Below are 14,642 nucleotides of genomic sequence, written 5' to 3'. Positions count from 1 at the left end.
GTAAAAATCGACGCGTTTCAAAAAGGCGGGGCATAGAGGAGAAACAATAATGTACAGTATGTGGAAAATAATGTGTTTTTTTAACTTTAAACCGTATAAACACATTTCATTACACCAAATACACAAAATAATGTTATTTTTAGCAACATCATATGACCCCTTTAAGTGGAATAGACGACAACTTCACTATACAGGTATTTGCAGCAATTTTTGGTAAACATTACAGCATATTATGCATTGATTATTATGTCGATGACATTTACAGTATCATTTTATTCTGGAGAGTGATGGAGAGGCAACATTAATATGGTTTTCTTGTATTTAACCCTCAGGTATTGCTTACTTATAATGTGACCATACAGCTGAACTCTTTTTCAGTTAAATAAATGTTCTATATTTTAGTTCAATAATATTTATGTAATATTTTAAGGAGATCTTTTGGTACTAAATACCATTTGTGCAATAATTATGGTCCATTAATGATTTAAAAAAATTATAGTATTTCTATTGCTTATATTAAAATGAGTGTAGTATTTAAGGTTAAAATAAAGAAAGGGTTTTTAATTCAAATGCAAAGAGGCAAATTAGAGTCATTTTGTGGTCAGAAAAAAAACCACTATAGGTACCTGTATGGCTCTTTACTAAATTGTATCTAGAATATTGCAGGTCGTACCTGCGTACTTATTTTTAGGTTTTTCATTTGAAGAAATATTTAGACATGATTAAACACTAGATTTTTAAATGTGGAATTTAAAAAGTTAATAGTTTCATCCCTTTTTTAAATGATACTTATATGAGTATACATAATGAATGCAAGCAAATACTGAATTTAACCCAGTATTTAAGTTTAAAATGGTGATAAAAAAGGCATTCAACTGCATTTAACAAAAGATTTTTATCCCCTTTTATGTACAGTAAATGCATATGAATTGATATTGATATCAATTGATATGACAAAAAATCTCACTCCAAGCTGAACTTAAAAGTTGGCAACCCTGATTTACAATATAGTCCTCTTAGAATTAAAAATGTTTTATGGATTCATTCATCAAGGCATTAGGTACATTTTACATTTAAATATATTTGTGTAACTGTAGCACATACTGAAAAAAATGAGTAAAATGTAGGCCTACTGATAATTTTCTGCCAGGACATTATCCATTAATTTTCCATTGTGGAAATATGGAAAATAACCATGTTTTACTAAAGAGTAGTAGGCCTAACCATGGTTTTTGGCAGACTGTAATTTGCTTAACCACAGTTTTACTACAAATATGGTTAAGGTTAGTGTACCCATGGTTAATTTTCATAAGTTTAAATGAATGAGGATGCATGTTGTAAACAATTTGCCCATAGAGTACCGCTTCAAACTGACTTTGGATGGATGAGGAAAAATATCTGAGATGCTTTCACACTTCAATAAAAAGACAAAGTAACAAAAATATAAGAATAAGAACATTTCAGATGTTCTTGTAAATTTGTAGTTTTATGACTATATTTGTCTATAGGCTACTATGTTCAAAATAGTAATAATGAGGAATGAGTATGTATGTTTGACAGGTAGGTCTACAGTTTTTTTTTTTGAGCAAGCCATCGCCAGTGGTTCTCAACCAGGGGCTTGAGGCCCATTACGGAGCATCAGAAAACTTCAGAGGAAGCCTCAAGATGATATTTAAAATAAGAAGCATTAAAATAAACTAAAATAACTAATTAATCAAGACATTTATTATTCTAATTTACTCCCTCAACTGTTTTTTTTTTTCCTTTTAAGAACCAGGGTTCCCATTCTCTTGAAAACTAGTCTAGATACATGAGGTAACATGATTTTAAATGTGTGATTTCTAAATATGGAAGAGTTGTGTAAATTAATAAGGTCTTAACTCCATGGCATTAGACTATTATAATGAATATATGACTGTCTTCTGAATACACGCCACAGGGTGACTGTTCTGAGATCAGTGGTCTCGAGGCGGGCGCGTGAGGTTTACGCGCGCGGTGCACGCTGGGAAGCCCTTTCTCTACGAGGCCATCTTGGTGTGATCAGGAGGTGAGCGCGGCTCTGTCGGAAACTATTAAAATACTCGTTTTAAGACTTCTGTCAAGGATACAAACGCATAGTTTTGAAAGTGTATGTCTTGATTTGTCGCTCTTCTGTGTTTAGGTTGGCCAGATCGGACTAATCAGGAAAAATGGTGGCCGCAAAGAAAGCGGTGAGTGGAGCGCGACGCTGCGCTGGAGTCTTTCACGTGGAAGCTCCGCTACAGGCCTGATGATAAAAACCAACACGTTTTCATCCACAGATACTGATATATACGATTAAAGTTACGCAGCTGAAGTGTTAATATGCATTGTATGGTTCAAATGTTTGTCTCCTCGGTGACGGGCTGTTGGGTGGGCTAAATGTGAGTTAACGTTAGTTCAGGAGTGCAGCTGCTTGACGGGATGTTTCTAGTAACTTGCAGAGGATTTGTATTGTATATACCATTATTAATATATTTAATACAAGTGTCTCCACAAAACGTGACGCGTCTTTATAAAACAAACGCTTATTATATAAATTAAAGTCGCATTCGATAAATCATTATGTCCCAATGTGCAATGAATGTAATACGGGAGCAATACTTGTAAAATGTCATTGAGATATAGTATTGTAGTTGTCTGTGAAGCAGACGTGATATGCTCACATTATGTATACACTGTTTATAAGTTCATTGACGTGATCTTCATAGTGTGAATGGGATGTGACTTGAATTGCTTTGGAAATTTAACTTATTTGTGTGACTTATTATATTAATGTGCTAGACTTAATGCACATATTAGTCTAGTGCACAAGATTAATACACAGAATTCACACCCCTGTCAAAGAAATTACTGATAATAGTCTGATGTAAAATATATTTGACATGTTAGTCACTGTATTCTGTCAAAGTGTTTTATTTATTTATTTGTTACATTCTGTGCTGTAGGTGTATTTATGGTTTTATCTTCAACTTTACAGAAAAAGTCCCTGGAGTCCATTAACTCCAGACTGCAGCTTGTGATGAAGAGCGGTAAATACGTTCTCGGATACAAGCAGTCTCAGAAAATGATTCGCCAAGGAAAAGCCAAGCTGGTAATCCTGGCCAACAACTGTCCCGCTCTGAGGTGTGTGCTCTGTGAATCCACTGTCGTTATGCAAATAATCTGTGGTGTCTTAGTCAATACAATTATATAAGGGTTGAGGATGTTTTAATTAATCATGTTTTTGTTTTTTTTTTGTTCTAGGAAATCTGAGATTGAGTACTATGCAATGTTGGCCAAAACTGGAGTCCATCATTACAGTGGAAACAACATTGAGCTCGGCACAGCCTGTGGCAAATACTACAGGGTGTGCACACTGGCCATCATTGACCCTGGTGTGTATTCATGCATCGGTTTCTTTCAGTGGGACAACTGATGTGACTTGATCTTACACTTTTGATTTATTGTAATTTTCCCTTTTAACTGGTTTAGTAGATTATTATGTCAAAGTAGATGTCCATTTAAAAGGTTGCTGGTATGTTTTGTGATATTTCGAATCCAATGTGGAACTCTAGAGCATCTTAGACATGGTCTGACTGTCCTTTATGTATTCTCAACATTAATATTGTAACATTGTGTCAGGTTAAATTAATTGTTCTGTCATTAATGCCTTTCTCTTGTGTTGATAGGGGATTCCGACATCATCAGAAGCATGCCAGACCAGCAGCAGCAGCAGCAGGGGGAGAAGTAGAGCCATTTCCACCAGATCTTATTAGAAATAAAATTGGTTGAAACGGTCTTTGTGGTTTTTGGTTATTTTTGTCTCAGCTTTTGTTCAGACTTGATGTCTAATGGATAAAAGGCGTTTCCCCTTCTCATCTTTTGATCTTTGATAATGTTGAGAAATGGAATATTGTTTAGTCACTATGTTTCAGTTATTCAAGTTTTTTTTATTATTATTATTATTAAAAAAGATCAACATGACATCTGTTTCTGGAATCCTTGATGTGCTCTTGGGAAATGTTTATTTTTCCCAATTTCTTAAAAGTATGAACAGAGTCCAATATCTTCTTTATATTAGTAAAAATTACTTTGTGTGCCGTGAATTCAACTTGAGCCACAGCAATGGGATGAATCTAAAGCTACACATTCACAACTTCAATATGTATTACAAGTTTGCCACTAGAGGGTGCAATATGTAATGCATTTTCTTTCTTCGTTTTGCAGTTAAAACATTTGAACAGTACAGGGTGAATTACAAGTAGAATACAATGTTATCTTTTGGTTTGAAAATTTCTGTAGTCCACTCCTAAATTATAAATTGTTGATACAGAATTGTGTTGCGCAGTCTTAAACGAACGGCTGGTCATCCATTGGATTTAACTGAAATATTTATTGTATAACTTCATTTTAAATTGCTACCAATTATATTTTGCTCATGTAGTTTTTCCTCATTTTAAATGGCATATGCCAGTTTGAACAAATATTTAATATATAAAATTAGAAGAGGTTTGACTTTTCTTTTACAGGTTTGAGGATCAAAATATTGATCGACAGTGCTTCAGTAAGGAGCTTCAGCCTCGGGCTGTGTTTTTAGTTTTATATACCGAAGCATCCTTGGACCATCAAAAATAGGTCAGTGGATGAAGTGCATAATATATTTCAGTTTCTTGTAACCAAAGTAATTGGTAAAAACCCTGACACAGTTCTGCTGAGGCAGGACTGATAGTAGGTGAATCCGTCTCTGGTCAAGCAAAGGTAATGCCACACTTTAATTGTGAAGTCAATCCACTCTGATCTATCCCAGATCTCCATGGGCTTCCACAGACATCAGGCAAAAGACAGCCATAACGAAGCATTACTGGAATATTTTATTGTTTAGAAATAAGACATAAGCCAGTGTCAACCCAATACAGGATGTGTAACAAGACAAAGACAAACATTCACAGGCATTCTACCTACTGACAGACATTGTTCTGGGTTTCTGAGAATTCATATTGTGATATCCATTAATAATTACTTCATTTTTATGAGAAATATTGTGAGAATATTATAATACAAATTACAGGTCACAATACCAAAAGTAATATTCCAAACACACAGAATCTTTTTAAATTGTGTTTCATGATAAAACATTGCTTATATGAAGCTAATTCGGAGATGCTCAACTGAGGATGAAAGTCTACGCACAGAACAATGAAAGAAAATTCCTACATCTATCAATCTCTAATACTTCCATTAATGCTTCTATATCTAATGTTACCATGATGAATAAATGTAAGTATATAGTCATTTTCAGCTATGGATACATGTTACAAAATACCCTTGCATAGCCACTGTATATAAAAATTAAAAATGTTCCCAATAACAGAAGCTACTTTGAGCTAGTAGGTGACTGGGGGAAATGGCATGTCATCTTAACTCGGCTACATGCTAATCTACTGTCGGGGTCACATCGTTTACTTTTCATTTGTCACAATTACTGATTAACACACCATTCATCACAGACAATAACATGAATGAATAATATTCACATGTGCAAAAACATTGCAGTCTGCAGCCACAGATTGTAACCTAGTGATAATGACAGAAAAGTTACACTACTTCTCTAAACAGGAGCGTGTAACTTCAAATGACAAAAATGATTTCCTAACACCCATAATTCTCATTTATTCACTGAGCACTGTCTGGTTCAATGCAAGTCAAGATAAGTCGACAGCATTTGTGGCATAATGTCGATTACCACAAAAATGGTCTGGTCCCTTGTTTTCTTAAAAAAAAAAAAGAAGCAAAAATTAAGGTAGGTTAGGCACCTACAATGGAAGTGAATGGGGCCATTTTTTAAGGATTTGAGGTGTGAAGCTTCTAATTTCATAAAAGCACTTACTTTAATATTTCTCTTAAGATCTGTGTATTTGAGCTGTAAAGCTGTTCAAAGGGTTAGTTCACCCAAAAATGAAAATTCTGTCATTAATTGACAATGTCATTCCAAACCCTTAAAACCTTCATTCATCTTCAGAACACAAATTAAGATATTTTTGATGAAATCCGAGAGCTTTCTGATCCTGTATAGACAGCAATGCAACTGACACATACAAGATAGTTAAAATAGTCCATGTGACATCAGTGGTTCAACCTTAATGTTATGAAGCTACGAGAATACTTTTTGTGTGCAAAGAAAACAAAAATAACGACTTTATTCAACAATCTCTTCTCTTCCGCGTCAGACTTCGACACGCATTCATGGGAGTACCACAACGCAACAATGCATATTTTTGTTTTCTTTGCGCACAAAAAGTATTCTTGTAGCTTCGTAAAATTACGGTTGAACCAGTGATGTCACATGGACTATTTTAACGATGTTCTTACTACCTTTCTGGGTCTTGACCATGGTAGTTAATGACAGGATTTCCATTTTTGGGTGAACTATCTCATGAATCTATTTTAATAATCAATTTAGGGGTTTAGGGGTTAAATTGTAAAATGGGATATAACGTAACATAGAAAAAGCTTGTGATTTTTTTTTACACTAAAATCATGTTAACACACACCGTGTAACTTTAACAGATTGACTCAATTCACTTCCATTCTAAGTACCTCAACTACAAAGATGCAATTACATTACCAAAAGTTAAGGAAAATGTTGAGACAAAAAAGGTCCATTGTGTATCGTCAATAGCGTAGTGATGTCTGAAGCACAGCTCACACAGAAGTCAATTTTCAAACCAAGCAGCTTTTGTTCGTCAACGTGGAGAATTTGCATGCAAGATTTAGTGTAAAATCTTTCACCATCAAACTAAATTCCTAATCGCATGGATTCCTAGTGAAACAATGGTAAATGTGATGGCACCTTAAGCCAAATTTGTGCTTTTTTTTTTATTTTATTTTTTTTATTTAAGTAAACAAGCGACAAGTCCTTTAATTTGAAGTCAGATCCCCCATGATACATGAATCTTTAAAATGTTTCAAATCTACTTGATTTCAAATCTAAACCAGAGTTTCACAAATATTAAGTGTATATAGCTTTATATCTGTTCACAAGCAGCAGGATCGTTCAGTCTTTGCGACATCTAAACCATCTAAAACTAATGATTAGCATTTGATTGATTGAAAGAGAATATTAATCAATGATTGCATCATGTTTTGGGACATTGTGTATAAAAGGAAGACTTAAAAGATTTCACTTTGTTAGATAAAATGGTGTAGAATTGCTCGCATAAAATGTTTTTTTTACAACTAATTTAGTTATATTCTGAATAAAAATTTGTCTTTTTTATTTCGTACAGTACAACGAAATTAAAGTGAAAATGCCGTCTTCTTACATTCAGTATATTTCTAGGTAATTCCCATTTTAAAAGTGCTCTTACGTAACTCCCGTGTTTATCATGCACACCGCATTCAAATCTCAGGTATATCAGTAGACAACAACACTACTGAGTAGTTCACAGTATTAAAAAAGCCAGGGCCGCACATAATCGCCGAAAGTGCAAATCAGATTGGAGCTGACACACAGCGTTGGGTTGTCAGGACAGCTGGGCAGCCTCGTCGAGGGAAGGGCGTCTCAAAGTCATACTGCTGCCTCCAGAGAGGAGAGGAGAGGAGAGGAGACTTACGTCACACAGCGACAAACAGGAGACCAGGGCTATTGTGACGGAGATTGTTTCTTTGGAGCAGGTTTGGGAGGAGCGTAGTAAGAGAGTGGTGTGATTCTCAAGCTGAAACGTACTGAGGAGGGGGATCCTTCGGTGGAATGGCGATGGCCTCCTCGTAGGGTGGAAGTAGTACCTGAAAATAAAGCAGTAATATATTAGTAAATGCTTTACGTATACATTATGTTCTCCTTTTCTGTTGTACACTATATTCTTAGATTAATCAAGACACAAAGAATGAAAACAATTAGAGAATAGTTTGAGCTGTAGCCATTAGCACACATGCTGTTTGTCATTAATATTAGCTTATACTATAAACTGCCAATTAGATTTCAAACTAGTATGAAACAGAACACGTTATGCAAAATAAAAAGTTTTAAACAGAGGGGGCTATATTTCTGTATAAAATAAACTGTTACTTAGAATGCATACACATTTTTGTGTAGAAATGACTCAACTCAACATAATGAAGAAAAATCTAAAGAAATCATGTCTAATATCACTTCTGGTTCATTCGTCACATTGGACATAATTGGTCAAGTTGAGAGCACTGCATTGTGGGATACATTACTCTAGTCAGCAAATGGGCATTTTGGCAAACGCAGCCAAAATGTCACATTGGAACAAAAAGGAATGACTACAAATTGAGAATTCATTTTCCACAACTTAATTCATTCCCTCATTTTTAGTCGTTATTTTTGTTTTCTTTGAGCACAAAAAGTATTCTCGTAGCTTCCTAAAATTAAGGTTGAACTCCTGATGTCACATGGATTATTTTAACGATGTCTTTACTACCTTTCTGGGTCTTGAACGTGTCAGTTGTGTTGCTGTCTATGCAGGGTCAGAAAGCTCTTGGATTTCATCAAAAATATCTTAATTTGTGTTCTGACGATGAACGAAGGTCTTACAGGTTTGGAACGACATGAGGGTGAGTAATTAATGACAGAATTTTCATTTTTGGGTGAACTAACACTTTAAATCATGATTTACCTAAATTAAAACTAGGTAACAAATTTTTACAACATGGCTACAATTTAACTAAAATAAGTACAAAGTGGCCCTGAACCAAAAGAATGGAACAAATTAATAAAACATGGCCAGGAATTAATAAATTGTGTGAACAAATTCTTAATTCGTGGTCACAAGATCTATTTTTTCTTTTATATGTCATGTTCTGGGCTCTGTACATCTGGGTATTTCTTTACATAGCGTACATATTTTAGTATCTTGGATATACTAGTATTGTTTTTGTTGGTATTTTGAATAAGATTTTATTTATAGATTTTATATTTTCAGCTTAACTTAAGTTAAAGTTTCAATTTTGTTGTGCTTTTGTCATTTTTATTTATTTATTCAAATATGTCTACATAGTTTTTATTAAGTTTTAGTTTTTAGTACTTCAACTAAAAAGAGAAATGTTGCCTTGGCAACTAGCTAAAATAAAAGTTTAATGTTTTTATATTTTATGTTATATGTTACGATAGTAACCCTGGCAAAGTCTACATAATATATACTGAAGATATAATAAGTGTAGCATGGAAGTATGTTTTGAAAATAGCCATTGATCTATGGTGCTTTAGAGGATGCAGGTTTGAATCCTGCCTGTGCCTTACCGTCTCTATCTGTAAAAAAAAAAACCTTTTGAAAAATAAAATTATTGTTGCTTTGCTAGCCACCTGTAAACCAAGGCCATGTCAGACATAAAACTAAAGCATTTTTAAGCAACTCTGGGTCAGAGGAAATGCCTTCATCTTAAATTTAAATGCTATCTGTCTCCGCAGAGGGAAGTTCATTCTCCATATACAGAAAAACCAGCCCAAAACATTCTGTTATTATGAAAAGGTGAGCTAATTAGTAATATGGTCATGAATGCCCCGAGGGGGATCACATTTTCTCCTTGTCAGGACGGCTGGAATGCGGATTTAAAATGAACCAAACAAGTGTGGACAGTTATGTAACGGCCTGCAGCTGAATGGTGAAAAAGCCCCATGCTTCTCAATGGCCTTTTATTTCAGTTCTTTCTGTCTCTTTTTAAAGCATCTGACCACTCATTATACTGGTTGTCCATCTGTGGAATTCATCTGTGGAATGACCCGGGCAATCCAATTAGTCCGATCACCCACCCCAAACAAACTTTTTTTGAATAATTATAAACACACAAATAAAATGCATTCCTTCAAAGCACTCTAAGTCACTTTAGATGAAAGCATCTGTCAAATGCATTAAATGTAACTCTTCATACATGTGAGTTGTCAGTGACTGGAGGGACTGGAGGGTCAACAGAGCAGCAGGACAGACAGACAGAGGCAGACAGTAGTGGGATTAGAGGCAGTAGAGGAACACAGCACACTGCCCTCTCTAATGCCCTCCATAAACACTGACTCAACAACACAGAGGGCATGAGGAGACCGTCATCATGATCCTGCTGCGATGCACATCAGAACATCCCCTATAGCTGTGCAGAGATAAACTATGTGAGACTGTTTTTATGACTGAATCACATGCTGGGCCGGGAACCGAACGGATGATTCGTATCAGCCTTTCAGATAATATTCAATTCACATTTCACTTACTGAACCGTGATTCATTACTTTGTCCAGATCATAATAAAAGTTAAAGATATACATTCAGAAAATAATTATTTTGCATTTCAATGTTTATGTATTTATTGTAATTTAAATGTTACCAGAATAATATATATTTTTAAATTCTGTATTTCGTTTATACAAATATAAATCTCATATAGCTTTATATGGTATAATAAAGGTAGTATCATGCATTTGTTGCCTCCTTACATGTACTAAAAGAATCATTAATGGAATCAGTGAGGAACTGGGTGTATTAAATGGAATCAAAATCTGAAACAGAATGATCAAACTCCTTATGATTATTATCCATAATTACACTACCATTCAAAAGTTTGGAGTCTGTAACTTTTTCTGTTTTTAAAAGAAGTCTATTATGCTCACCAAGACTGAATGTATTTGATCAAAAATACAGTACAAACTAATGTTGTGTAATATTATTACAATGTAAAATAGAAAATAGTTATTTTAATATATTTTAAAATGTAATTTATTCCGGTGTTGGCAAAACTGAATTTTTAGCAGCTTTGGTACGCAGCTTTTACTCCAGTCTTTTATTTTTATTACAGTTGAATACAGTTGTGCTGCTTAATATTTTTCTGGAAACTATGATACATTTTTCCAGGATTATTGATGAATAGAAACCTCAAAAGAACAGCATTTAGTTGAAGTAGTCTATGTGTGTCCATTATGGAGACATCTGCAAATATGAGGGTAAAGAAACAAGACTCCGCTAAACAGTTTATGTTCATATAAACCTCTGACTTACTGTAGTGTCATTTGTGGTGACATAAACCAGGACCTCTGTAGTGCTTCTTCCACTGACGTATCTGTAGCAGTTCCACACACAGGCAATAAGGTAAGCCTAAAGAGAAAAAGAGAAAGAACAGCCGCTGATGCTAAATAAAACCACCACCATAAATCATGTGCATATGGCTTAAGCAATAAGAATAAAGAGCCACAGATACAGTGCCTTGTCTACACCATTTAATTTCCAGATGGTAAAAAATTATAACAAGAGCATATGGGACAAATAACATTAACATGATTTTTTCATTTAAAATACACTTTTTGTTTAAAATACACACAGCGACAGTATGAGCTAAGGTTGTGCTATAACTGGTCACCTTTCTTTTTTATTCTTCATTTTTAATAATAACCTTTTATCTTTTTGCATTTATGCTAGAGAAGTAGTTCACCCAAAACTGCAAAATTAATCCAATGCTGACAAACCTAAAAACTATCAACCAAATATCTGCTTTTAAGGTTCAAGAAATTAATCCTTTAGTAAAATTTACAGTCTAAACTGTTTTTTCAACACATTTGCCACTAAATTCAATGATGTTCATTCTCAGAGGCATTCAGTTTGATTTAGACAGATCACACAATGCAACAAACAACCTATTAGACTGTCATGCATACAACAGCATGGTAGGCAAGCAGAGGTTAATTTTAGCACACTGTGTTTATCCCAGCAGAGTAATCTGCCTCTCTCTAATGCGTGCAGGCTGTCATAAAGCGATTTGTATCAAATCTTAAGTCTACTGGAAGAGTCAGGCTTCTAGAAGGACAACACAGTGTTTGTCTGAAGCAGTCATATTCACAGTCAATCCTGCAGGCTACTGTGCATCACATCTAGCTATAGTCAACCAAAAATGATCTGGCAGATCACAATAAAGGGAAAGCGGTACAGTTGTTTCTCTTTACCTTAAAGGCTAAAATGCATCCAACAAAGAGAAGCACTGCTAATACTAGGCACATGTTGTTTGTGGACATCAAGTCCTCTTTGTATGGAAAGGTCCCAGGCTGTTAAAACAAAGACACATGAAGTCAGAATGATAGAATTATACTCAAAGTTTGACATTTTAAGAGTCAGATCAGATACTTACCAACTGCTGAAGATAGTCCTGTATGGTGTTGGGGTAAACAACAACACTTATTGCTACCAGCGTGTTAAGAGCAAAGTCAAAGATCTGGTAACAGAAGAAAGGAATGATCCATGCAGCATGTTGCTGAAAGAAAAGAAAGAAATAATTTTACTACGCAGCACAAACTGATGAATTAAGCATTTCATTTTATTAATTTAGTCTTGAGTTTATTAACTGAGTCTTATTTGATGAGCTTCAATCATCTTTCAATCCCAAATGGAAGTTCTGTTTTATTAACTCACCCTTGTGTTTAAGTTCAATGCCAGAAAGAAAGTCTCATGGGTTTGGAACAACATGATGGTGAGTAAATAATGGCAGAACTTTCATTTTTTGGTGAATAATCCATTTAATAAGCAAGTTGTCAAACCTTATATGCACCGTAGGTTGCCATTCCACAAATCAAAATCATCAGCAATGAGATTGCAGCAGCGATACACATGTCTGTAGAGGAAACACACAACATCAGATCTGCAAAAGCAATATTGAGTCTAACGGCCAAAATGTACCATCTAGGACTGGGTGGGTCTAAATATCAATTATAAAAATCCCAAGATTTATCTTTTAATATGACAAGAATTTCACTAAATGTAATTTTGCCTGGCATCCACCTAATTTCACTTTGAGCCGATATTCTGCTGAGCTCACTACAAAAACTCAAATAATGCTTGGAATTAATGTTTTTATTTTTAACATCAACTGTTTTAATAGTGTTGATGTTAAAAATAAATGTTTTAAAAATGCAAAGTCAAGAGTGTTCCTTGTAAAGTTCATAGAGAATTTCTTGAAGGCTATATTTCTACAAATGAACTGTAATAACTGAAATGTAGACTGGGCCAGATAAATCTAATAAGATCCAAATCATATTCACCTGAATGAGGAATTTATTAGAAATTGTACTGAATCAAATTAAGACTGTTAATCAGAATTCAAACAAATCCGAACATTAGTGTCAATAGCCAGAACTATCAACAAACCGGAAAATATATCCGTCTAAAATTTTATGAATTTTCTTATTATGCATTGAAATTTCTATGAAAATGCACTGAAATATATCTATGCAAATTGTAAAGAATTGTCATTATGCCATCAAATAAAATAAAAAAAAAGCATTGTAGTATATCCGTCAATTGTAATAAATTATTTAGCATTGAAATTTCTATGAAAATGCAATTAAATATATCTGTGTACATTTTTGAATGATTCATTCATGAACCAACTTACTAATTCATCAGAAAAAGCTCGAGACTGACATACGAGCCAGTAACATTGCCCGCCTAAGTTAAAATTTTAGTAGCTCAGCCTAGCACTCACAAGACATTACAGGCACCATGAACTAGTTACCTGACCTACTATCTATAGTGCTGTGTTTCCAAAACAGCCACCAAAACACAGGCATATCTCATATTATTGAGAAATACAAACAAAAAGCTTTACAGAAAATAAAATAGCCTAGTAAGCACATAGTGGAGCAAAACAAGTGAAATAACTCCTCTAACTCCTTCACTGCCAACTGGGAAATTTCTGGCCTTAGTTTATAATTTTACAACTTTTTAGAGTATATAATATTATCACTGGCATCCTGAATTACTATTATGGATTGAGTTAACCTAATGGCTAATATTACAGGGTTTTCCTAATCTCTGACACTTTTGAATGTGATGCTGTAATTCTATCAAATTAATATGAGCTGCTCGTGCTCTCAGTACTGGAAGTACATTGAGTTCAGTGGTGCTGGTCTTTGAAATAGAGCTTAATCCCCTGCATATGTTAAAGGACACTCCACCGTACACTCTGTCTACTTCAGCGCCTATTACAAAACAGGCTTCATATAACAGATGCAAAGCTGCCCAGACCAAATACAAGGAATCATAGTTTGAATCCTGCTGATGAGAGCAAAGTCACCAGAGCCAGAATCTATAGCCGCACAGACAGCAGTGAAATACGATAGCAGTCTTTGAGCTCTCGCTGAACTTAAAAAGTTGATGACTTGTTTGCTGCTCATACTGGAATTTAATAACTATAGGGGATTAAATGACTCAAACGTACTTGCATCGTCCATGACATCCAGATCCGTGCCGAGTTCAGAGCTGGTGAGGTGGTAGTGGTACTGGACTGGGTCATTGAGAGCCGACAACAGGATTAACAAAACCACTGCATTGATGAGCTGAAAAAAACAGAGATTATTATACAACAAATTACTTTTTTGGTGAAAACTAACAGAATAAGATGAAAACGTTATGGTCTATTTATGGTGTAAATTACATTTTGGAATAACCTGTTCAGATTAGAGTACTGCTCAGTTTGTTATTAGGCAGTATCTTGTGTGAAGTATAAACATACAATCTAAAGTATTTGCATTCACTTTCATAATACATGTTTTAATTCATTCATTCATTTATTAATGATATGCATGTACGCACGCATGCGTGTGTGTGTGTATGTATATATGTATATGTATATATATATATATATATATATAT

At 34.5% G+C, this 14,642-nt stretch overlaps 2 protein-coding genes and 1 long non-coding RNA gene across 4 annotated transcripts in view; 2 read left to right on the top strand and 1 right to left on the bottom strand.

Annotated features, from left to right (window-relative positions):
• The window catches only part of LOC107702101 (uncharacterized), a 13,469-nt gene extending 5,908 nt beyond the window's left edge, over positions 1 to 7,561 (top strand). The window contains exons 2-3 of the long non-coding RNA XR_001635729.1: positions 7,049 to 7,052; positions 7,551 to 7,561. This is a non-coding gene — a long non-coding RNA (uncharacterized LOC107702101). The remainder of the gene's footprint in view (positions 1 to 7,048; positions 7,053 to 7,550) is intronic.
• Positions 1,994 to 3,799, top strand: LOC107702100 (60S ribosomal protein L30-like). The gene is made up of 5 exons (XM_016504319.1): positions 1,994 to 2,047; positions 2,162 to 2,210; positions 2,999 to 3,144; positions 3,265 to 3,395; positions 3,690 to 3,799. The coding sequence occupies exons 2-5, from the start codon at positions 2,190 to 2,192 to the stop codon at positions 3,749 to 3,751; spliced, it is 360 nt and encodes a 119-aa protein (XP_016359805.1). The 5' UTR covers positions 1,994 to 2,047; positions 2,162 to 2,189; the 3' UTR covers positions 3,752 to 3,799.
• The window catches only part of LOC107702097 (lysosomal-associated transmembrane protein 4B-like), a 9,410-nt gene continuing 1,664 nt past the window's right edge, over positions 6,897 to 14,642 (bottom strand). For both annotated transcript variants that reach the window (XM_016504315.1, XM_016504316.1), the window contains exons 3-8: positions 14,209 to 14,326; positions 12,530 to 12,603; positions 12,124 to 12,246; positions 11,942 to 12,040; positions 11,004 to 11,099; positions 6,897 to 7,785 (exon numbers count right to left, since the gene is read on the bottom strand). In XM_016504315.1, coding sequence (XP_016359801.1) covers positions 7,711 to 7,785; positions 11,004 to 11,099; positions 11,942 to 12,040; positions 12,124 to 12,246; positions 12,530 to 12,603; positions 14,209 to 14,326 — 585 coding nt within the window. In that variant the 3' untranslated portion in view covers positions 6,897 to 7,710. The remainder of the gene's footprint in view (positions 7,786 to 11,003; positions 11,100 to 11,941; positions 12,041 to 12,123; positions 12,247 to 12,529; positions 12,604 to 14,208; positions 14,327 to 14,642) is intronic.

This window comes from Sinocyclocheilus anshuiensis, unplaced genomic scaffold (assembly GCF_001515605.1).
Source record: "Sinocyclocheilus anshuiensis isolate Anshui unplaced genomic scaffold, SAMN03320099.WGS_v1.1 scaffold54, whole genome shotgun sequence".
Classification (NCBI taxonomy): Eukaryota; Metazoa; Chordata; class Actinopteri; order Cypriniformes; family Cyprinidae; genus Sinocyclocheilus; species Sinocyclocheilus anshuiensis.
This window is presented reverse-complemented; position numbering and strand designations above follow the sequence as displayed.

Bases quoted from the DNA above. Each gene is read 5' to 3' on its own strand.
- LOC107702100 (XM_016504319.1), top strand. From the start codon at position 2,190: ATGGTGGCCGCAAAGAAAGCG. The intron at 2,211-2,998 runs GTGAGTGGAGCG...TCAACTTTACAG, and splicing joins TGGTGGCCGCAAAGAAAGCG to AAAAAGTCCCTGGAGTCCAT. The intron at 3,396-3,689 runs GTGTGTATTCAT...TTGTGTTGATAG, and splicing joins ACTGGCCATCATTGACCCTG to GGGATTCCGACATCATCAGA.